Source organism: Falco naumanni, chromosome 5 (assembly GCF_017639655.2).
Source record: "Falco naumanni isolate bFalNau1 chromosome 5, bFalNau1.pat, whole genome shotgun sequence".
Lineage (NCBI taxonomy): Eukaryota > Metazoa > Chordata > Aves > Falconiformes > Falconidae > Falco > Falco naumanni.
The window spans coordinates 91,816,800-91,841,476 of NC_054058.1; the positions used below are offsets into that span (position 1 = coordinate 91,816,800).

Sequence of the window (24,677 nt, forward strand, 5' to 3'; positions counted from 1 at the left end):
ATACAAGGGCAACAAGTATTTCCTTAGTACACAGAAGGCTTTGATTTTTGTCAACTTTCACTTGCTTTCAAGAACTAATTTAAATATTTTGGTACTAAATCCATGATTTAAAGACCTGAAGCTGAAAACATTAAGTTGCCAACTTCTAAAGTTTAACTGCTCATTTTTCTATTATCCTTCCCCAGTCTGCAAACGTACCATAGAAATAATCATAGAATCATAGAATCATTTCGGTTGGGAAAGACCTCTGAGATCAAGGCCAACTGTTAACCCAGGACTGCCAAGCCCATCACTAAACCATGTCACTAACACTTGAACACCTGCAGGGATGGTGATTCCACCACCTCCCTGGGCAGCCTGTTCCAGTGCTTGAACACCCTTTCCATGAAAAAACGTTTCCTATTATCCAATCCAAACCTCCCCTGGCACAGCTTGAGGCCGTTTGCTCTTGTCCTGTTGCTTGTTATCTGGGAGACCGACACCCCCCCACCCCCCCCACCCCCCACCTACAGCCTCCTTTTGGGGAGCTGCAGAGAGTGATGAGGTTCCCCCCGCCCCCCAGGGTCTCTTTTTCTCCAGACTGAACAACTCCAGTTCCCTCAGCTGCTCCTCGTAGGACTTCTCCTCCAGACCCTTCACCAGCTCCTTTTCTTCACCAGTTGCCCTTTTCTGGACACTCTCCAGCATCTCTACATCCTGAGTAAGTAGGAAAAAGGAGTAGAATGAGGTAAGAAAGCTCAAATTGTCTTAACTGATTATTTTTGTTGTGCTTTTGTTTCCCTCCCCTGTCTTCTAACAGGGTTCTCTCCCTTCTAATTAACAAAAAAAAACCCAAACAAAAAAACAAACAAAAAAAACCCCCTAAAAACCCACAAAAACACCCAACCAAAAACCAAAAAACCTCTTACATTCATAACCTTGACAAAAAAATTCAAGTTAAGGTGAGAAAGGGGCCTTCAGCGAGCAGACGTTTGCATCAGCGGTCCAGTATTTCTCTGCTTTACTTTTCCCTTGTAAAATATAGACAATAATTAGCCACATGACATTCTACTGATAATAATGTAGTCTCACAATTTTCTTCTATTCCCGGGATGCTTGTAAAACATGCTTTCTGTGAGTGCAACACGCAAGTGACTATTAAAAGGAAATAAAATATCATAAACGGATTTTGCTCTGTCATTAAAAAGTTCCAGAATCACTCACTGAGGTGATGTTACCTCCCATCGACTTATTAGCAGTCTGGGGAAAAAAACCTGAACCATTTAAAGCAGTCACAGGTGAGTCCCCCCTCATCTGCAGGGGCTTAGGCTCAAACTTGAACTCCTCCAGCTCTGACAACACCTGATCGTGGAAGACACTCCAGGTAAGAGCCAGCCCCTCCAAAGATGAGAAGCCAAGTGCCGTTTATCCGCCCTGATAGCCCATTCCCTCCCCGGCCTCTCCCTGTCACCACTCCTCCCCGCTGCCCTTACACACAGCACACCTTCTCACCGTGCAGAGGAATTCACAGTCTCCGGTGATTTCTTATTTTCTTTCTCTCTGGTGACTGTGCTCCACACCACACCTTCCATGTGGGTTATTTTGACCAGAGCGATCTTTGTTTTGCAGATTGCTCAGTATAACAAAGTCTCGGTTAGCCTTTAGATTGCCATTGTGTTTAATTTACGATCCATTTCTGAACTATTTGCCTTTATGGTAAATCTCTGCATTGCACATAACCCTTCAACCTTTTTTTTTTGTGTGTGTGTGTGTCTCAAGCTCTGTGGTACAAGGCATTTTGACTAGCCTGCTGCAGCTTAACTCTTATTGACAGACTCCAAAGAATCCAATTTACAGAAGCAGTTCCTACGCCCTTAAAGTAAAGGTGAATAAACATATCTAAAGGGCATCGTATCTCTTACTCTGTATTTGAATGGGATCAGTAACAGATTTCACTGAGGTTGTTCATGTTGCTGTATCGGGCAGCATCTAACCAGTTGACCTTTTATACTTTAATTTTGTGTCTTTTCAAGACTGGTTACATTGCGAGCTTTGAATTGTTTCACATTTATATATTCCGCCGGTTTCATCTAAGGAGGAGACACCTTCTTATTGCTAAGAATACAGTCCAACATTTGAATAATACATGCCTTATAGGTTTTCAGAAGTGAGTAAACCTATGACACAAACAAAAAGTTCTCCCCTTACTATTCTACTGTACCTTAAGGAAAAAAAAATCAGATTGGCCATTGATTAATATCTGATTTCCTGACAGGTCTTGAAATAAAAAAATAGCTTTTGCTAGAGATAACAAAAATGTACAGTTTAACAAAATGACGCATATTAAACATTAACGATTGCGTAAGAATGGAATTTTTACAAGATTATTAGAAAGGTAGTAGCACAAGCGAAACTGTTGAGACCAAACTATGCTCCAGGAACTCTCTAGATAAATAATACATTACAACCAACCAACCAACGAGTATTGCTGTTTAGGGAAGTTCCTCCAGCAATCATTCATGATTTAGACACGTCACTGCTCTGACTTTGTTTCATTACTCAGCTTTACATATGAACAACATGAATGAGATGCATTCAACTGACTTAACAGCTACACTGTGTATATACGCATATACTAGACATAAAGCAAAGGCGTTTAACTTCATGTAACTGCTTCACCATAATTGCTAATAATCCAAGCCGTATGTTTTAGCAAAGACTTTTGCTCTCACTCATGAAGTTGACACATTTCCTCCTGTATGGCCCTGCAGTGAAGTTAATACTGGATTTGTGACGTGAGTTATTACCAAGGCAACAGATAGAAATCAAACAGTATCATGACTTCACTACAGGCAAAAGGGAGAATAGAAGCCAAAAGCAAAAAAATTGGGAAAAATTTCTAATTAAAGACACAAATCATTCCATACCATCAAAAGAAATGGTAGAAAATATTAGTTTGAATAAATTTATTCTTTAAATAGATAGTTTGGTTTTTTCTTCAAAGTGACAATCCTTATTTAAATATGCTTTCACAACCTGAAGAACTATAGCAACAGATTTTATCACTTACTATTTACGAAAATCACACTAAGGCAAAACACAACAAAACGTAAGTAAAATCAGCAGGACTGTTAGCTGCTTTTCAATGTTTTCATACAAATGTCTCAACATACTGGCTGGTTTACCCCTGAAGATCACATTAATTTATATGAAAAATTGAGGGGCCAATTGTGTACTTGTGCGCATAATCCCTGGTGATCAGATTTCATTAAAAATAAAACATGTTCCAAATGAGAAGACAGATAGCAGGATTTCTTTTAAAATAACTTGTTAACTCCTATACATTTCTTTTAACATGTGTCTTTTAGGCATGTTATAAAACCAAGTAATATTTCCAAATGAAAGTATTACAAGCCTTTGTATCAGTAACCTTCAACACAAAACTTAATGTTTCTGTGAAAGGATTACATAAAAATGCTGATTTATTAAAGACACTTGACTTTGGGTTTTGTCGGGGATTTTTAATATTTTTTTTAATTGAAGTGTCAATTAATACCCAGAAGAATCCTTTTTAATACATACGCAACGTTATAAAAGTAACGGAACTGTCAGGCAGACCCTCTACTAGACGGGACCAGACTGTGGCTAATAATTTGCTGCTGTCATACCATGAGGTTTACTTTTACTTAACACTATTTCATTCTTCAGTATATATTATTCTAGTCACTAACCCAAGACAGAACTAAAGAAAGACCAGCAAAAAAAGAAATATTTCATGTGGTTGCTCTGCAACTCATTGCTTTAAAGGTCCAGGTTTGGAGAAGAAAAAAAATCCAACACAAAACCTCTACAACCAAGTGCTCAGCACCAGAGACATAAACAAAGGACTAATATTTAAAGATTTATGAAAGAGAAGAGAAAAAAAAAAAGTTCCAGTGTTTCAAAACAGAATGACAGCCTATAGTTAAGTACCCATTACAGTACCACACATCAGCACCCTGAACCTGCTTCCTTTACAATTTGAAAAGGTTTTTGATAATTTATTTTTAAATCTGAGAAAAATTATAATGCACATAAACATCCACCTCAATGTCATTTAATGAGTATGGCAGTCTAGGATTTTTTCAAGTTTGTCTGGGTTTGGGGTGTTGTTGTTCTTGTATTTTTTTAAATAATAAATGGACAGATTATGACAATTATCAGAATAGAGGTGGGATGTACATGTTTAAATTAAAGGAAATCAGCCTTTACATTTACTTACTCTCATCTTCTACTGTACGTCTAGTAATTCCAAAACCAAAAAAACCCAGATATGTTACTGCTAATACATTCTCTATTGTTATAACAGTTTAAGCAATTAGAGATGATGAATGTTTCCTACTTCCCTCGAGACACTCAACCTAACATCTCTAACCACTAAACTATGTTCTGATAATCATGCTAGATTTTACTTAATTTCACCCCATTACTCCCACTATATAACAACTTGAACTACTTCCCTGATCTCCCTGGTACTCAAACCTTCAAAACTTTTATATCTGAACTACCTATTCTTTGATCTCCAACACTCAGGACAAAGATGTATCTTCCAAAACATCTGGCTAGTTCGACTGACAAAGCAAACAGCTTCTTAAATAAGATTAACAATTTACAGCTTTAATTTAGTTAACAACTCCAACATGATTCACTGGCTTGTTTGGCATCTTTTTTTTCCCTCCCCTTTAAATGGCTTAAAGCTCTGATTTTCCTTTTCTATCTCAAAAGGAATGAGAACATGAGATGTACAGAGAACTGGCATTAGCAGTGAGAAGCTTCAGCCTAAGAGGGAACCTTGAAGTTTGGTGTATGGTGTCCAAATAACTCAAGATGTAAGTTTCTGTTTGTTTTACAGTGAATTACAAATTTATACTTTTCAACTGACTCAGATTAATTTCTGGCCATCACACAAGGTCAGCACAATAGGAGAAGAAAGATCCATCCATTTCCTTTTTTAACATTATTTTTAAGTGGAAACTTAGCATAGTGTAGTTTTAGTGCTAGCAACACCTATACACAGGTGACACGTTTTTAACACAGATATACTCTCCTACTTCTATCCTAAACACTCTCTCACAATTATTTCAACTGATAGATTTCAGCCTTTGGAGCTAAACCATTAAACTCTTAAGCTGCTCAGGGTTCTGTAGGTCATCTCCAACAAGGACACACAAGAATGCTTAAGAAAAATGTTTCACTCTAAACAAAACCTCTAAAGCACAGGAGTTGTCTTCAACATGCAGCAAAGGATACACGAACCTTTTTAAGGCTGTCACGATACGGCTAAAGTTTAAGTTTACCAAACAGCCTTCTTATGCCTCAAGCACATCTAGATCACTTGGTCTTGCAGTTTGCTGGCTAAGTACAAAACCAAAACAAAGGCTAAGGTCTAACTATTCCTCACAGTTCTTGCACAGGTTTAGAGCTATTTAAGTTGTCCGGCAGTATGACCTGCTGTTTCCTCTCCCCACACTCTCTGCCACCCTAAATACCAATCCTCACTACCACCCACCACCTTCTCGTCTGGAAGGGCTAGGAATTCTGCAGGTCATGTCAATTCATGACTGAAGCAGTCAGCAGAGCCTGTTTCACCCCTGTGGAACAGAGTTTTGTTGTTCTTTTCTCAGACCTTCTGCAGTTTTCCTTAGCTGGCTAATGGTTTGTTTGCTTGTTTGGTTTTAGCTCTTGGATACAGCTTTTGACATCCCGTCATGAACACATTTATGTTTCAGCCACTTCCTAGCAGACTTACTAAGGCACACTCTCCTTACCAGGTAGTATTCCCCTCCCACCTTTTTTCTAATGTATTTTCTAATGCCGGAGAAGAAGAAACAACATCAGAGCAGTATCTGGAGAAACTATGGTCAGATTGCTCCTCGCCCTGCGCTCGGGGAGGGGGGTGATGGCAAACAGAAAGAGGGAACGGAAAGCTTCGACACTGACAACACGGCCACTTCCCAGCTATTACAAACACTGCCACTTGTCCTTGTAGACAGCATTTGATGAAAGGGTGATTAAGATTTCTGTTACACAGCCCATCAGCATCTTAACTGCTGGATTATAAACCTTTTCTCCCAACCTAAGGCCCCGTACTTCAAGCAACACTTTAATCTCCGAATGTTTGTCCTTGGTCACAGTTCACAAGCCACTGCTTCTCTCTTTAGGCTGTATGATGATTTTCCAAACTTAAGTGGACAAATTTCCACAAAGAAACTAACTGTTCAGTTCAGACCTGCCAATTTAGGAGGGGGAAGATTTAAGGAAAAAAAAAAAACAAAAACCACTACTATCATATAGGCTGGTTTCTATACAATAATAAACTAGTGTCCAATAAGAACAAGTTGGTGACTATTAGCTGTTTGGAGGATATTTTTATTTTATTTTTAATACACTCTTCATTTAAAAAGAAACCAGCTCAGCTGTGCTAACAGTACACTGCCTATAGAAAAATGGCTGGTGAATGTGCAAACCATTCAAAACACCAGAGTTAGGATCTCATTTTCCTTCCAGCACTATGAAACCAATACAGGCAGCTTCCATAAACTCTCATTTAGAATGTTTTACAGTAACTAATATGAAATTACTTTATCTATTAACAGCAATTTTTCCCTCTCAAGAGCTGTTATAAGTTAATCACATTATTTCTGTAGAGCACATACAACAGACATTTGGTATAACAGGAGAGTCCCCTTTCTTAGTGTGCTTGACTTCTGTTTAGTTGTTTTTCCAAAAACATTTCCAGTCTGTCTAAAAAACATCTGTATGCTATGTAAGTCCAAAGGTGCATCTCCTTTCTCAACTGAAGTTTTTTACATTATTAGTTTTCAGACAGTACTACATAAAGCATCTGAAATATAAATATAACATGGTACAATGAAGGGTCACTTCTCCAAAAAACATTATTGGATGGATTTATTAAAACCTAATAAAATATTAAATGGATTATTATTTGAAAAGCAAGTGGATTTGCAACACAGGGTTGTTGGGTTTTTTTATTACTCATCTTCTAAAGCCTAAGGAGAAAATGAAAAATTTAAAAGAAAGATACAAACTGTTTACTCACAAAAAATTATGGAAGGATGAAAACCTAAGCAGGTAGCAGTCTTAATGTTATGGAGTCATCAGAGAAAACTTAGACTTGCCAATTACCAAGACTTCTCAATTATCCTGACAACATTAGAAAGTTTGTATCTGAAGAAACATTAATGTAATTGTCCCTCCTTCAGTCAGACTTAATGCACAGCTGGGTCTGAGAGTAGTCAAGAACAACAGGCAACAAGTTATGGCCATGCAAAAATAAAGGCTACATGGCAGTCTGCTTGGTAATTACTGTGGCCCAATTTAAATCCAAGTGGAGACCACAACAAAAGACATAGTGTTTTTCAGGAACTGTTGTGCAACTTGGATGACATTTTAGCATTGTGTGAGTTTTGGGTTTTATTTTGTTTGTTCCCTTTTTTATTTTTTATTTTTAATAAAGTATGCTACTTTCTGGATTTTGTTTTAAAATGCACAGCCAGAGAACACAATAGAAATGTATACAACCTTAAAATTCAGTGCTTGAATACAAACTGCAAGAAAAATGTGAACCACCATTATGTTTTACTAGTAGAACTTTTGCTTACAGATCTCAACAACTATTTTCCAATAGCCAAATGAACAGTCAATGCTCTAGCAAAGTCTCGTTTCAATGACGAACTTATTCATTATTAATCTTTCATAATTGGTAAATATGTTAATTTGTTCATTATAAATATTTCTATGGCTGTTGATGCTGAAAGAGTAGGGAAGGTTGCTACTACTTGTGCACAAAACATTTATTCAATAATCTTTAACAAAAATCTAAAAGGTTTACCTCCAGTCACTGTCCTATGCTACCTATTTTATTTTTAAAAAGTTGAAAAACTGGGATTTAAAGGCAAGTTTCTCAGTCTTGACTTCCACCATCCCTCTGGGGGTTAAATCACACACCCCTGTCCAGCAGAAATACCAAGTGCTGCTATGAGTACTGCTCAGTCCTAAGGCTACAGAGAGGTACATGCTGCCGCGCACTCGCTTCAGCATTTACGGCTCCTGGTGGGTTCCAGCTCTGCAATTGCTGCACAATAGACCCAGCAACTAAAGCTGCTGGGAAATGTGCTTTACTTCCATTAAACTCCTCTCTAGCCTCTATTAAACTCCAGAAGTATCCTGGTTTCTTCCTAGTCCCACTCCTGTCTCTTTCACTCTCTCATTTATATTCAGCACTGTATTTGTTCACTTTTCATGTTAATTGTTTCAATATTCTTCATTTATCTTCAAACCCTCAATTTCTACTTGTTACATAACCTCCTCTTGTACTCTTTTGTCTTTTCCATCTTTCTTTTATTTTTTTTACTTTTTTTTTACTCTCTCATTACTTTGAGCTTTTTTACTTCTCTGTATAGTATTTTCTTCCATTCCCTATTTCCTGCCAGTTGAAAAAAGGCACTTATTTTTATCATCTCATTTTTCTTGTTCTTTTGTTTGCTTGCTCAGATTAAAAAAGCAAGACTATTAGAGCTCAAAAGCATCTGTGGATCAAATCCAAACACCAATATATTTCACATGTGGATTTACTTAACTTTTATGAGATTCAAGTATATCATAACAATAAAACCCCACTTTATTAATTAGGAATAACAGATCACATACAAGAGCAAAAAAGCAAGCTTAACAAAAACACTGAAGGCCATGAGGTCTCCCTATTGACACATTATACAACTTTTTTGAGGCAGAAAGCTTTTCAAACACAATGTGAAAAGATAATGGCAGATTACAAAATTAGCATCATATCAAGCTTAGTGTTTCAACCGCAGAACAAAATATTTTGTTTGGCTTTCAAGTCCACTTAAAGTTCCGTGAGAATAGGAACAATAAAGATCGTACAGCTGCCTCTTCAAATCTTATCTCAGATTTGTGGTCTTGAGGGCACGGGCAGCCTGTGTGAACATCCATCAGCTCGCTCAAAACTAGCAAGTCCCCAAAAGAGCAGCAGGGACTCCAGCACAGGCCACACGACCTATGTGCAGTTCTGACAAGACAATACTGAACTCCCTCCAGTTACAGCTAAATTACTGCTTAGCATCCAAGATAACTTAGGATTTTTTCCAAAAGCTTTCTTCTCCATAGTTTGGGGGTTTTTTTGACTGCAATGAAGCTGCACAGTACCAGAAACATTTTCAGAAGATCTAGTCCTGCAGGAACGTGAGCAGGTAGCTAACATCCATGTGTTCTATTCATGTTTTTCACCAAACAATCCAAAACAGTCAAATCCTTCAAGATGCCTCTTCCTCCCACCCCCAACAAAGGAATTTCTTTCTCATTTAAATAATGTTTTATTTTTTTAAGGAAAAAAATTATGGGGAAATTTAGCTTGGAGTTTTACCTTAAGATGGTCCTCCTCCCCCAGGTTTTAACTATGGACCACTGTGGGCTTGAAAATATCTGCATATTGCTGTTTGAACAAAATTCTGGGATATGTTACTATTTAAAAGCTAATCTGTAGAAAACCGCTTTCCTGGAATATAACTTCCTTCACAGGGCCTTTTTCAGTCTCCTGTCACCCACATTTGTGGCTCCAGGCTTGAAACAGTGAGCTTCCATTTTAAAGATGAAAAAATACCGGAATGATAAGAAACTGAAAAGCTAAACTGTTCCAGACCTGCTTGCACCAGCGTGAGAGATGCTTGTCTAAAACTGTATGGCTTTATCTTTTATAGGTCAGTTAAGCTGGCAAAAGCCATGAGAAAAAGGAAACATTTTTTCTACCTCAGGTACTCTATCAACAGCAGTAGTACCCCTGTTCTTAGGAAAAAAAAGGAACCGAAGCAATAGGTCAGTGAGCTTTACTCTTTTACTGACTACATTTATCATGCTAGAATTTGTTCCTGTGCGAGTCACAATCTCCTTAGCCTATTTTTACATTTCACTTTCTCTTTTAGATCCACCTCCTCAATGCAGAGGTTGCTCTGCATGCTGTTCTCACCAGTTCAGTAACATCTTGTTTGTGATGAGGGCTTCTGGTTCCTCACGGCTGGATGTCATGCACATACATGGCTGATGCAAATACAATATAAAACTGTTTCTGTACAAAAACTGGATCAGTTTATTGCACAATGAGATGGACAGAGCACAGTCCTCAGCAATCCTTACAAACATACTTCTAGTTTTCCTCTCCCCACCCTCAAGAGAAATCCAACTACACATAGACTTTGTTGCTCTCATTAGCTTCACTACTGATATCCAATTTTCAATCAGAAAATATGTAACAGATTTCTGAACTCTTAAGCATGGAAACTTTTATCATTGTCTCCATATATTTCTTGTAGGTATTTTTCTGCTTTTCAGGATCTCTTCTATTACTGGGTATACTCAGTGATTATTTTTAGGCCCCTGCAAATTTCCTCTGTATAATTTCCTGCCTCTAACACTCATACTTTTTGATTCAAACTTTTCTTTTCTTAAATAGAAGAGTTACTCAGTAAAGCATATACAAATTGGGGAAGTATTAACCATTCTACAACTGTTTTCCTCCTTTCATTTCACTTTCCTGCATGGTGATTTGATTATTATTTTTTATGAGATTTTCAGAGACACATAAACTCCCTCCTATGGCCTCACTTTCTTACAGGAAAATACAAGATTTAACAAATGCTCTTATATCAGAAATAGTGGAAAGCCTCAAGCCAGAAAATAAAAACAAGTCAGGGCCAATTGTGTTAACTGGTCACAGTGCAGAAGAGTCCCATGGAAATACATATGGAGAAAGGGGACAACCAGGAAAAGAGGACTCACAGCAGCACCAAAGTTACAGTGAACACCAACTATCAAAACATCTTGTGTGCCTCTTTTTGGTAAAGGAATTTGCAAAGCTACTGAAGGACGATTCACATAATCTTACAATCTCCAACCATAACCACTGCCTGTTTCACTGCTGCAACAGAACAGCAATCCCAGAATGACACAACTAAATATTAGAGAGAGGAAAAAAAAGTGTTTGCAGAGTTAATATAATCTGACAGTTCCTTAAGGTACCATTTAATTACTGCATTAAAAAGCAATCATCAACTTCTACGTAAGCAAACCATCAATAGCCAGCTGCTCACTTATATTTGAAAAATGTCCCTTCATAGGAGAATGTTTGTCTCGCATATCTGACAACTAAAAATTTTGTTTTACTGGATTATTTTAAATATACTGGATATTGAAAATGGTTTACAAGCCAGTCCTTTAACAACAGTGCCTTCATGTGTTTATTATAGGCATTTTCTTACTTTAAAACTAAGATTCAACTATGTTTTATAGTTGTAATTCTGTCCTCCTACACATCCACAAGCAAAATAGGTCAATTCCAAATTGTTTGCAAAGCCTCCTACATAGAAAGGAGTTTGAGATTTTAAAACACAAAATAAAGTTTAAACAAACAAAAGTCAACCTGCCAGTGTCGTAAACCTTGTGAACTGTCAATTTTTTGTTGTGGTCTAATAAGACATCCTAAAACAGTAAGAACAAAAATGTGAGAGTGACTGTCCTGGGCCAGAGGTTGCATCCACATCATGTTTAATAACCTTTTAATAATGTTTATTATTTAAGTTTCCTGAAGTAACTTACAAACTTACTTTTACATTTGGCATCTGTAACATCCTGTGGTAATGAGTTCCACTATGTAATTATGAATGCAAAAATGTTTATTTTAGAACTACTACTGGGTAAGAGCTAGGAACTGTGTTATAAGAAATGATGAATAATCACTCTCTCCCCATCTTCTCCATAACATTAGTAGCTTTATACGCCTCTTGTGTTTCTTCTGAACTCGTTTCTTCTCCAAGCTGCAGAGTCCTAACCGTCCTGTTCAAATACAAGTATCTCTTTCCCCATATACAATCTGGTTTATCCTTACTAAAAGAAAGGACACCTGCAATTGTTTGTACTATTCCAGATCAGTCATGGATGTCTTCACGATGTCTGTATAGAACTATAATGCAACCTCAAGACCTCTTTTTTGAATAGAAACAATTTAGACTGCCATGCATGTTAGTTTGCCAGTTCCCTCCTGCAAGCATTATTATATAATATGGCATAGTTAATGCACTTACTATTTTATTAATTTGTTGTCTTGTATTATCTTCCCACAACTGTTCGCATTCACAGATTTGGGGGTCTTAATAGTGTGAATGGTGTATGAGTACAAGCTGTTAGTTTGCTGGTTGGCCCCTTTCACAGACTTACTAAAGCAGGAAAGAACTCCATGTAAATCCCTGTAGGAGTCTACTCTTGACTTGTGATAACTGATCTTCTATTCTTATCCTTGTTTTCCCTCCTATTTAAAAAGTTATTTACCTGAGAGAGCTTCTCTCTTACCTTTGTGACCATCTGGTTTCTTCAGGAAACTTTGGTAGCAGCTGTCGTGAACTAGGATGGTTATGGGCTATGTAGTTCTAATGTGACCATGAAGTCACATCCAACCAGTCTGCAAGGTATAATCTGCCTACAACAATCGTGTTGGCTCTTCTTTATTATTTTATATTCTCCACGTACATGTTCACTTTTCATATTTATAACCACACATCATCTTATTTGATTATATGACAGTTTTAATTAATTTTTATAAGGACAGAAATAAAGCTTTCTGGCTGTAGCTTCATGCAGATTATGCTACATTTCCAAATTCAGTGATTATGCATTCGAATTACTCCAGACCTGTTGGGTGTACCCTGATTAGTCCAGGCAATTCGTTATTACTTATTTTCATCAGCTTGTTCCAAAAGTTCTTCTCATAACACTTGAATTTGAAACAGACCATCTGAGACATCTTAAGTAAGCTCCTGTTCAAGCTTCGTATACTGTCTAAAATTAACACAAAGTTAAAAAGAATCTTTGTAAGATTTGGTGCTAAAGACCTATCTTCTGCTAGTGTTCTCACAATGTCTTGATCCTTACTGGGCCTGGAGACTAATAGGTCTCTTGCTTCTGATGTGCCTGAAGAATTTCTTAGAGCTCTTTCTCTGCCTTCTGCATTTTATGCATATCTTACCAGTTTTGCATCCAAACCTTTGACACATTTGGTTGCAATTTCTCTTTAATAAAGTCTCTTTTTACCCGTTACAGATTTCCCTCCTTTGCAATTTCAAAAGACTGAGTTTGGGGGTTCCCCCTCCCCCCCTTGTGATAGATGGCAGATATTTACTCTAACATTTAATATGGTAGCTCTTGATATCACTAAAATCTTTATCCTAATGATTTCCTAACAAGCTTGCTCCCTTAGGCATAGCTCTCTCTGTAAGATGTTACTGCAATATATTTTACATTTGCTCTTAAAACAATACGGAAATGGTATTCATTATGGTTACCCTTGTAAGGTAGCTCAACAGTAATTTCATTTTAACTAGGTCTTGTGCACTGCACATTTTTCAAGAGCTACTTCTCTTGTGAGATGGCTGCTTATCAGAAAATCCAATATATTGTTCTTCACTCTATATTTACTGAGTCTTCATACACACAACAGAATCATGTAATAACAGGAAAGGTTTCTTCCCACAGCATCTTACCTCCTTTAGCACTTGGCAGTAATGTTCCATCTTGTTTACATGGTCAACAGTCTAACCCTCACCACATTTTTATCTATTTGCACACAAATGCAAACCATAACTGTACTTTCTTGCCTAGACATACACAGCTTTAACCATAAAGCCTAACATAAAATAACGCATCTCCCAGAGTACAGTTTGCATTCCCATCTGTATATAAATGTTTGCCCTTATACTAACATCCTCCTGTAGCAATTTTCTGAGACAACAAGTATGTCAATATCTGGATTCCAAACCAGCATTCCAGCTTTCACACTCAATTTTTTACATTTCAGATTTGTCCAGAAGCCCATCTACAACTGCTACTGGTCTAATTGTCTTTTTCTAATATTTTATAAAGAGAAGCAAGCAGTAAATACATACATGACGGTGTTAATCCCTGACAGTTGTTGAAACATCTGCAGACCACAACCCACAATTAAGGCTCTTCGAGTTGGAGGGTATGTTAGCATTCTGCAGATCACAGGTCCAGCTTAAAAAAACAAACAACAAATAAAAAAAACACAAAAGAATACATAATAGTTCTTAAGTGATTGCTATCAAGACAATGTTCCCAGGCATAACAGGCTTTGCACCTTAGTTTCAAACAAACTTGGATTATTTAAATTATTTTTTTAAGAACTGGATCATGCCAGTTCTGCTTTTCTGCACTTTACTACAAAGATGATTTTCAGGAAGCCCAGGCAAAAAAACCCCGAAACACAGTGTATACTACTGGTGGCAAATGTACAGCTCTCCTTTATCATACTAACAGATTGCACATCTGCTCCATCCGAATGTATTCAGTTATCACAAAATAACATTGCTATTTCCTTTCTGGAAGCTCCCACTGTTATTGAGAGGTTGTTTCAGAAATGCAGTTACTCACTGCTGAAGATCTAGGTCTTGCTGATAGTGTTCTCCCTAGTCCTCCAAAGACCCAATTTCCACAAACCAGTTGCAAGTGTGGGTACTCTGAAGGTATGGGACAGATCTATTCTGCTGAGCTATAAGGCCAGCAGAGGGAGCATAAATTAATTAAATTTGTTCCACACCTTTGGTAGCAATGGTATGAGGCTGCATTCAAAAAAACAGAAAACAGTTCCTAATGAAGAGAAAACCAAAAATTTCTGGCAAACAGAGAAAGTTTTCTTCTCTGTTAACTTTTGATTTTCAAAGTATCCTACAAAAAAAAGTAATACAGAAGGCTATATGATATCAGGCAAAAATGTAAAAATATTGATACCATTATTCACTTGAATTTCTTTCTGCCCAGAGAGATGTTTAGGGCAGAACACAGTCTGGTGAAAAATCCTATGTTTTGTACCTCTTATCACATCAGGCATACCCAATCAGAACACCTAATATAGATCACAATATGTGTAAGTCAAGACCATAAATTAAAGTTGCCATAAATATTTTTTTTTTAAAAAAAAAAAAAGGGTGGTGAAGAGGATCTAAATTTTTATACTTTCAAAGTCTTTCCCAAACATACTAAATGTAAATACTAAATACTAAATGTATGGATACAGCACAAAAACCTATATGGGTCAGTTAGTGAAGAACAATTTACATGCAGAGAGTTAAAACTTCAGAAAACTGACAATATGTGAACAGCTTCAAAACTGAAACTCAAAAGGGGGGCTTAAATAACATTTTCTTCATTGAAAGATAATCAGACCTGCCTAAGAAAAACTTACTTGCATTAAAAAAATATGGTATTTCAAACTCATATCTTCCATTGTATCCTCACTTAACTTTGCTTCTTCATTATAAATAGTGGAATGCAGCCTGAAAAATTTTCCAGCTGGTCTCCAAGCAACATTAACATTCTGACCGTACAGAATCCCACCTGTCCTGCCACATAGCCACATCGCTACCTTCAAAATGTCTCCGAGTAAAATCAACTGACAGATAAACAGAGCCAATCTATGTTATCTGGTAAGATATTCTCAAGCAAGATATATCATCACTGGGTAGACAAATATTTCAAAGGGTTCAGTAGTTAAAATGGCATTTCCTTGGTGGAAACCCAACAAAACCAGCACTCGCTGCTATCTAGGAGCAGTCCATTGTTTGGACATATTCATGGATTTCTCCACGCCTCCAAGCTTCACAAAGAAAAAAGATTCACTAACAAATGCCACTATGAACCTTAAATTCACAAGCAACAGCCCTCAGGGCTTCCTACTTGGCATCGCACCTAAGCATGGAGGCTTTAGGCTTAAAAACCTTGATCTGGCAACTAATTCTGTAGTGTCTGTCATGAACCCAGGCTGCTGAAAGCCTATGAGAGATCGTCTCTTTGTCATAAACTTTTTATTAAGTCCTTAATGGAGTTCAAAATCCATCTTTTCCTTGAAAAGACCTTACAGCCAACCTAAATCTTGAAGTCCACCATCAATAACTGCGCTCATTGAATAAGCTGGAACTCCACAGCAGGGGCTGTTAGGAAAGGAGGCAGAAATGTCCTAAGGAACCGATGCAAGGTCTTTAACAATTCCTGATCCACTCAGCTATTTGATGAAAGTTATATAAAACTCTATTCACAATACGGCATTGTACAAAACAATTGGAAAGAAGGCATTAAAATGAATGGCTCAGAAATTAAAGCAGCTGTTCTCAGACAATGGCTTGCAGCTCAGAGGGAGTCACGAACTCTCAACAGAACTTCATCACACAGATCGGTTTGTATGCCTGAAGGGGGGCCCTGCGGAAATTTTAAGACCACGTAGTAAAGTTTAGACCTTTACTTCAGAACTTTAGACTTCAGATCTTTAGAGCATCCAATCAGCTATATTCTGTAAGTACTTGGATTTTTTCATATTTCTGATTAATTGTATCAGAAAAAATATGCTAAAAATAATCATAGTGGTTCAACTCAGAGATTTAAAAGTTTCACTCCAAATCTGTACCATAGCAACAGCACATATCAATAGACATGCACAAAATTAAAGGATTTTCTTTCATAAAATTCACAGCCTTCAGGTTTACAAACCAATAAATGGAATGAAAGGAATAAAAGAAATCTTTAATCTCTATACTAAAGGAGCTTTACAAACTGCACTAAAAAAATCCGAAGGACTTTGGCTGAGAGATGTCTGTTTTTAAAACAGAAAATGAGTGTGAAACTTTTTATTGAAATTCTCTAGCCCTAAAACTAACTATATTATTTTTGCGATTTCCTGTCTTCAGTGCTGCCATACATCATCTGTTGAGTTCATATATTACAGACGTCTTAAAAATAAACAACTCTAGGCAAAACATGATTGTTAACAACAGAGAATGGGTCTAAACCAAAAAATGAAAAGCAAAACAAGTTTTCAGAATTACATAAATTTTTCTTCTGAAAATAACTTCTGAAAATGGAACTTGTACTTCAGGAGTTTCTGATAACCATTACATCTGCTGTCAGTTATTACAGCAGATTAGAATAGCACAAAATTGTAAAATCATTAGATCTTTAAAAAATGGAGCAACTTAATTGCTTACAGAAGTAGAGGCAAACAGATGATGCAAAAGATACATCACTAAAGAAAATGAAACATTTGGGCATTTTTACAGTGGAAAAAAATAGATATTTGTCTCCAAAAGGCGGTATTTTGTGTTTGTGATACTTCTGCCTTAATTGCTGTTGTTTTCTATTCAGTTAGGAGACTTAGAAACATTCCTGCATTTGAACCACTTCACTTGAACTTGAGAAACCACCAAGATGTTTGTTTTCCTTCTTCTAATCCATGAATAAAAATGAAGTCAAAAGGATGAGACCTCTTAATATTATCGCTAATTTAATGTGACTAGATTCTGTTGGACTTTTTATGCTGCGGTTTCAGATAATTACTTTATCTGAACTAAATTTCCTTAATGTACATGTTTACAAGAGTTCAAAATATGCTACAGTAAAGGGCAGCTGCAGCTTGCTCTAGTGAGTGTGCAAAATGGCAGCAAGAGATAAAGAGCAATGGAAAAATACAGATACTGCTGCTGTAGAAGGTGACGTTACATGGCGATACACAAAGTGGATTGCTGTGACCTAACTGGCTTTTTCTTAGCCTGGTCTAAACTGTCCACCTAACTAGACCGTTATGGTTACAAACAAAAGGCCACAAAAGGATTTGGAAATTTGGGTTCACATCCAAAAAAACCTTATTAGATTACACTGAGCTAAACAGTGGACGGAGCGAAAGCTGTTCCTGCCAAATCATTACTTCTGGAAAGCGAGCAATACTTTCCAAACATTACATTTCATGAGTGATTATCTGAAACTTTTAATAGCAGCTTCCTATATTTTAGCTGTTATTCTTATTACTAGGTCTAACTCACAAGTCTGTCAAGTTTAAAAATTGTGAATCACCTGGTAAGGCATTCTGATTTTCCTCTGTAGGTAAAATGGATTGTGTGGCAATCATAGGAGCTTGGGTATGATCCACTACCAACTAAGACATGCAGATACTTTTCAAAAACAACAACAACAAAAAAACCAAAAAAATCTTTAGTTCTAAAAGGACTTTAAATAACGAAAGCTAAAAAGCAGAACAGGTATTAATGATATCTCAGCATCTCCTTCTGAAAATGTACTGCATACACTTCCGGGAAAATAAAAATATCGTCAATAGATATAAAGCCAACCTAAGCATCCCCCAGCAAATGCAGGCAGACATCTGGTGCCTGGAAGCCCTGTGATCCCCCATCCCTCAAATTCTTAGTACAACACCTGGCAAAATTTCACAGCCAGGAAACTACGGTTAAAGACTGGGCCCTGCCAAAGTCATTTGCAGGTTCAAACATTCTTTTGCCAGCTAATGTAGGTAACAGCTTGTAGCAACAGCTTAAAACTACGTAGGGCTCCTGCCAGCACTTTATGCTCTTGCTGTAGAGGACTTTTTCCAAAAAGGCAGGCTCAGGCAAGTCACAAGACAGTCACTCATCAGTTTAGCATCAATTAAGCTCAACATTCAAATTAGTTTCTTGGACCCATTCTTGTCCTATTGCGAGTCAAAACCTTCTCTTCCATCTAGATACATCTTCAAAGAACCACTCTACAGTCAGTAATGGGACAAAAAAATTGAGGGCTGGTGATTGGGGTAACAAAAACCAGAGAGGGAAACCATTTCACTGGTTTGCCTTTCCAGCTTCCAGCCCAGCTGTCTCTATCATCTGCAGAACATTCCCCAACCTAAGACTCCTCCTCTAAAGCAGGAGCTAACTGCTAGTTTCTGCATATAAATGACATACTAAAGCAAACACTCTTGCTTTCCTAGCTTATTATGTGATTATTTTCTAAAGCAGCAACTTCATTCATTTTTCTTTTCTGTAAAATTTACCAAATCACAAGCAAATGGAAGTAGCTTTAAGATCAAAACTGATTTATCCTGAGAAGACACAAAAAAAACCCATTTTACTTAAGTACCACGCTCTTCCTCACTGTCTCACAATGTTTCCAGTAACATTGGAAGAACCACCTCCAGCACTACAGGAAGCCTCCCTACCTCATCTAGTTTTCTAATCCTCTGAGAAAGCTCAGACGGTTGCTTGCTTGAGTCTTTATTTATTTTTTTATTTTTCTTTTTTAAGGCATAGCACCCAATGAGCCAACAATGAGAAAAGACTGTCAGCTTGTCTAATAAGTGACTATTTTTCAGGTTTCCACAGCAAATATATCCAATGGTATAACAAGACAGCCTGCTCTAAAAGCAAATAAAAGCTAATTAGACATAACCACTATGGTTCTAAAGAATTAAGTAGTGTAAGGAGTTTTTCCATGCCTAGATGAACTGAAAGGGCTTTTTTGTTTGCTGAGGAAACCTAGATTTCAAATAAATGGTCCCTCCAAATGAGCTTTTTAATCCACACACTGGGAACAGAAACTCTAAGAATAAAGATTGTTTTGTTTTGTTTTGACAGCAAGTTGAGTAGGTCTTTTGGGAATCATGAAAACAAAGCAATTTTCTTTTTATCTGTAAAAGGAAAAAAATATATCTTTCCCTTGATACCACATTCTTTGGTATAAAGCTTCGGTGATGGAAAATCTATATGACTGAGTACTTGCACAAAGGTGGCAGTAGTTAAGAATACCTTTGAATAGGACAAGCAGCAGTGGCACACAGGGAAGCAAAAACTGGAGTGCATTTTGGCTCTGTATGACACATTCTTTATAGGAAACAGAAACGACTATAATGAAGTTCTTTAAAACTGGAGAAACCATGACAAACAAACATAACAAACAAAGAGTGGCCATTTACATGGTACCAGCAGGAGCTGAGAGAAGCAGCCACAACGACCCATGAGAGTCCACGCGGGTGGAAGAGGGACCCCAGTGTGGTGCTGCCAGACCTGTGGAGTGTGGGAATGAGGGAGGGGAACGTTTACCTGTTTCTTTGGTAGGAAAACTTGTGTAGAGACAGAGAAAAGCAAGGATACATTGTGCCTTCCTTCTAGCTGTGGCAAGCACCTTAGAAATAAAACAGTAGCTATTAAGGCGGACTTGTGCATACCTGCAGCCTGCAATATAGTTTTAGCAAACAAACATTTCTTTTTGTGGTCTGCTCTAGAACCACTTCACATAGGAAACAGTAATGTCACCCTCACTTAGAGCTGGAGAAAGCAGCCGAGGAAAGATAACGTAGCTAGCATTATGCAGGCACAACCAAAATAAGCCAAGCATTTTAACAGCCTGAAGAGCTTCCCACTCTCTCGTCAAGTAATGAAATACAGTGCAGAGCATTTAGCAATCTGGTATTAAAAAGCTTTTTTTCTTTCATTTTAAGTTGAGGAAAGACACTTAAAAGAAAACTGTAGTCAGGGAAGTTTCAAGAGTGCCTTTTTTTTTTTTTTTAACATGTTGGTGCTGCTTTTCAATTATAAGAGCATCAAAAAAAGCTGATAATTCAGAGTTCCCTCCAACCCAGTTAGTAGCCTAGTCTTAAGCTGATCTTTCCAGCTGTCACTGTATTAACACCTATAAAGCTATTGCATTTTATTTCCTGGGCAACACACCTCAAGCCTTACCTTTTTTGCAATCTGCCAAAAAATCTTACTGTACTGATACTATTTTCCCCCTCTATCCTCTGTTTCCAAATGAAATATCCCTGTTCCTGCCCTAAGACAGTAGTTTAACAGTGAAAACAAATTTCTACTTCTTGTCTCCAAAAGAATGAGACACAGCACGTTCCCAGAAGGGAAGGGGAAAAAAGGATAATTTAACAGAACTGAGAGAGGAGCCTGGAGGTCAATTAAAGTCCCCATGGGAATTTATGAATACAATCTGTTGCATGTTCACTTTTTTTTTAAAAAAAAAAACCACTTTATTAATAGCACATTCAGTTTTGATATTCTCCTTCAAAAAATTTTAGAAGAACTATTTATTTAGGGGGCCTGAAAAACTCCTCTCACTTCTTAAAATTCAGATGCCATTAGCATAAGAACATCATTAAAAAGAAAAAGGAAAGTTAAATTAGAGATGAAGTCTACGTTAAAACAGCTTTTAAAAACCTGTTTTGAAATCAGTATCATTTCAGCACAGCTCAGCTGGGTTCCAAAACTATCAGAGTGGAGAAAAATCAAAAAGTCACTGTACGTTAAAATACTTTAACTTTGGCTTCCTAACAAGACAGCACCATCAATGGATGTATAGATGACAGCACAGCAGACCAGTTTGAAGCTAAAAATAGTAAGTCTAAAGAAAGTGCTTCAACATTATTTTAAAAAAAAAAAAAAAACCTGAAGCATTTGAACTTGAGCTCAAAGCTGAGTTCCACTGAAGACAGGAGAGACACACAGTTAAAACATTTCACTGAAACGAAGCCTAAGATCATACCTTATCTAAGAGTACTAGCTACTTTACTACGTTTTAGTATTAGCCATCTGTCATAAACACAAAGGGCTCCAAGACAACCTTTACCACTCAACAACAGCGTGTTTTCCAGCAGAGAAGGCTGACCGCATCCTGAGAGGAGCAGCAGGAGCACTGCCAGCTGGTCAAGGGAGCAGTTCAGTCCCTCTACCCAGCACTTGCAAGACCCCCCGCTGCAGTGGCACACACACTGCTGCGTGAGCCTGGAGGAGAACCACCAAGGTGGATGGGGCTAGAGCACACGACATACGAGGAGATGCTGAAACAACGGGGATTGCTCAGCTTTGAAAGAGAAGGGGAAGGGAAAAGCCTCTGCTGTCTACAGCCACCCACCAGAGGGTCAAAGAGGAGACAGACCCAGGTTCCTTGGAAGTATGCTGGGGTAGGACAAAAGGCAAACAGGCAAGTTGGAATGCAAAAAATTTGGACCAGGTGTGAAGCCTGTTTATTTCGTACCATGGAAGTGGTCAAGCACAGAAAGAGATATGCAGACGGGTCATGGTCAAAACTTTGCTGAAAAACTTCCTGAGCAACCTGCTCTGAGTTATCCTGCTTTGTTGAGGGATTGGATTAGACAACTTTCAGAAAACATCTAAATGATCCTTACATGAAATCTACATCATTCTACTACTAGTGCTGGTACTGGTTATTACAACCAGTAATAATGACTTCATAGTAGTCAAAAAAAACCCCACACCAAACAAAAAAAACCTTAATATTAGAATTAACAGACTATTCATGACCCTACATGATAGTGCACTTCTTTCTACTTCTGTTAAAACCTTACTGGCTTTCCAATATGTATTAATAGTACTGTTTTCACAGTTATCTTAAACAACCGTGATTGAAAAGCATCCTTAGATACAAATCCTGTAAAACTCAGCCATCTCCATGCCACCACCAACAGATCCACCACTTTTTGCAATTTCAGTCCTAGGCTTCATTAACAAAGAACCTGTCAGTCACACTAGACTGACAGCTTTTACCCTGAATTTATAACCTCTGCAGAGAATACAAATCAGTATTGAAATCAGCAAGTGTAAGATACTTAATTGTAACTCCCATAACTGGTATGAAATGTAAAATAGCAATAAGGGGGACCTTATTTCAGCCTTTCAATATATAAAGGGGGCTTATAAGATAGATAGGGAGAGACTTATTTGCCAGGCCCTGCAGCAATAGGACGAGGGGAAATGGCTTTGAACTATAAGAGAATAGAGTAGAATGGATACAAGGAAGAAATTCTTCCATATGAAGGTGGCGAGACACTGGCACGGGTTGCCCAGAGCAGCTGTGGCTGCCCCATCCCTGGAAGTGTTCAAGGCCAGGCTGGATGGGGCTTGGAGCAGCCTGGTCCAGTGAAAGATGTTCTTGCACGTGGCAGGGAGGTGGACTAGGCGATCTTTGAAGGTCCCTTCCAACCCAAACCATCCTATGATTGTTAAGAGTTCTGGTCCTCTTTGCTTTCTCACCTTCGTGTCAAAAAAAGGAATATGGTAGAAATGAGGAAAGACTGAGAAAAAGGCAAAAAGAACAATCAAATTAATGGAACAGTTCCAACATACAGAAGTAGTAATATTATTTTTACTAGGCCCTTGGGCACTAAATGCATGTACAATTATGCCATATTAGTGTACTTATGTCTGGATTCACAACAAGCTAATATTAACACTCTGTTTAGCACGATTCTGCCTTCATTAGCATAACAGGCCACTGCTCTAGCTCCAGATGAAAGCAACAAATCAAGTACGCTGTCTTTCAAGCTGGAGGAAAAAAACCATTAGGGGCTAGGATTACAACAAAAGTTTCATAAAATCAAAAGCGGCAAAATGAACGTGCATAGAAAACACGGCTGTTCCAAGATAAGACAGAAAAAGGCCTGTATAAAATATCAGAGGCAAACCCAAAAGCACGGTTATGAACCACCATGCGCTGGCCACTATCAAGACAGAACGGTGGTGAGACAGGCTTTGTCTGACACAGCATGGCCATTTTTACCGAAGTGTGAAAAATCCACAGTGCAGTGGATGTATGGTTCTTGTCTGCGATCCAGAAGACAGGGACAAACGGCCAAATCAACCACCTGCTGAAGTATTATCACTGGCTGAACTAGTAATAATTTAAAATACACTTTAGTAGTTCAGGCAGTGATAATACTTCAGCAGTTGGTTGATTTGGAATTGCTGCTCCAGCAAGATATAATCTGCAGTAGCAAAAACAAAAATGCAGAGAACAGATAATAATCTCTTGGGCTATGAACCTAAGAAGTGTTTTTATCAGGAGAACTAATGATTATGAAAAGCTGATATTCATAACAGTTTCCAAATCTTCCAATTTCTGGAGGATTCAAATGCAGCCTATGTGAATTTTTCTGTTTCAGCCACTCTGGAGTTTCAGACATAACGAAGTATTTCACAATACTTTATTGTCACATTCCCCCACTATCCTTTATGTTCAACTAGTCTGCCAACAGCCCAGGAAAGCCAAGACCCTTGAAACTTTGCTTATATATACTGGCAGAAGATGTGCCTGCATGAGAACTCTCTGTGATTCTATACTTGTCGATCATGTCACTGTATGTACAAATAATCACCCAAACTTTTGTGTTTGCAATTTTGTTGAGATTATAGGATGTGGTTTTATGTATTCAGCTCCTGTTATATCTTATCAACTGATAAGATCTAATTATACCCTGATTTAAATGCTGCTGCCTACCCCCACTGGAATGAATCTCATTCTAATAAGAAAACTGCTGCAACATGAGGACCTGAAATGATTGCTGAAGCGAGCTCAAGAAAATGGACAGAAGACTCCCATTACTGTCCATCATGATGTAAAAGAAATACAGCACATATTAGAACAAGTCAAGAAAGATGCATAAAATCTAATCTGCAAGCTGCTTGCCTTACACCAGCTGGAAATCCTTCTGATTTTCTTCAGAATCTTCGTAATAGAGACAGAATGGCATTGCCTAAATACCATGTTTATTAGCAGTTTCTTTATAAATACAAAATATTTTAAAAGGTGGTTGGAAATTCTTCTTGGATGGTCACCAACTACTACAGGAATTCTCAACCAAATGCTTCACCCTGTTGCTGTCCTGCTGATACTAATGATTTTACTTTTTATTTTGGTGATTGTACCATACATTAGAATTTGGATCATTGTAAAGTGACTGGCTTACCACTGTCTGTTACACTGAGTGTTTATGTGCATGATAATCC

The 24,677-nt window shown here is 37.7% G+C and overlaps 1 protein-coding gene across 2 annotated transcripts in view; it reads right to left on the minus strand.

Annotated features, from left to right (window-relative positions):
• The window catches only part of SLC2A13 (solute carrier family 2 member 13), a 169,381-nt gene that overhangs the window by 77,743 nt on the left and 66,961 nt on the right, over positions 1 to 24,677 (minus strand). For both annotated transcript variants that reach the window (XM_040594200.1, XM_040594199.1), the window contains exon 4: positions 13,986 to 14,094. In XM_040594200.1, the coding sequence (XP_040450134.1) occupies positions 13,986 to 14,094 (109 nt within the window). The remainder of the gene's footprint in view (positions 1 to 13,985; positions 14,095 to 24,677) is intronic.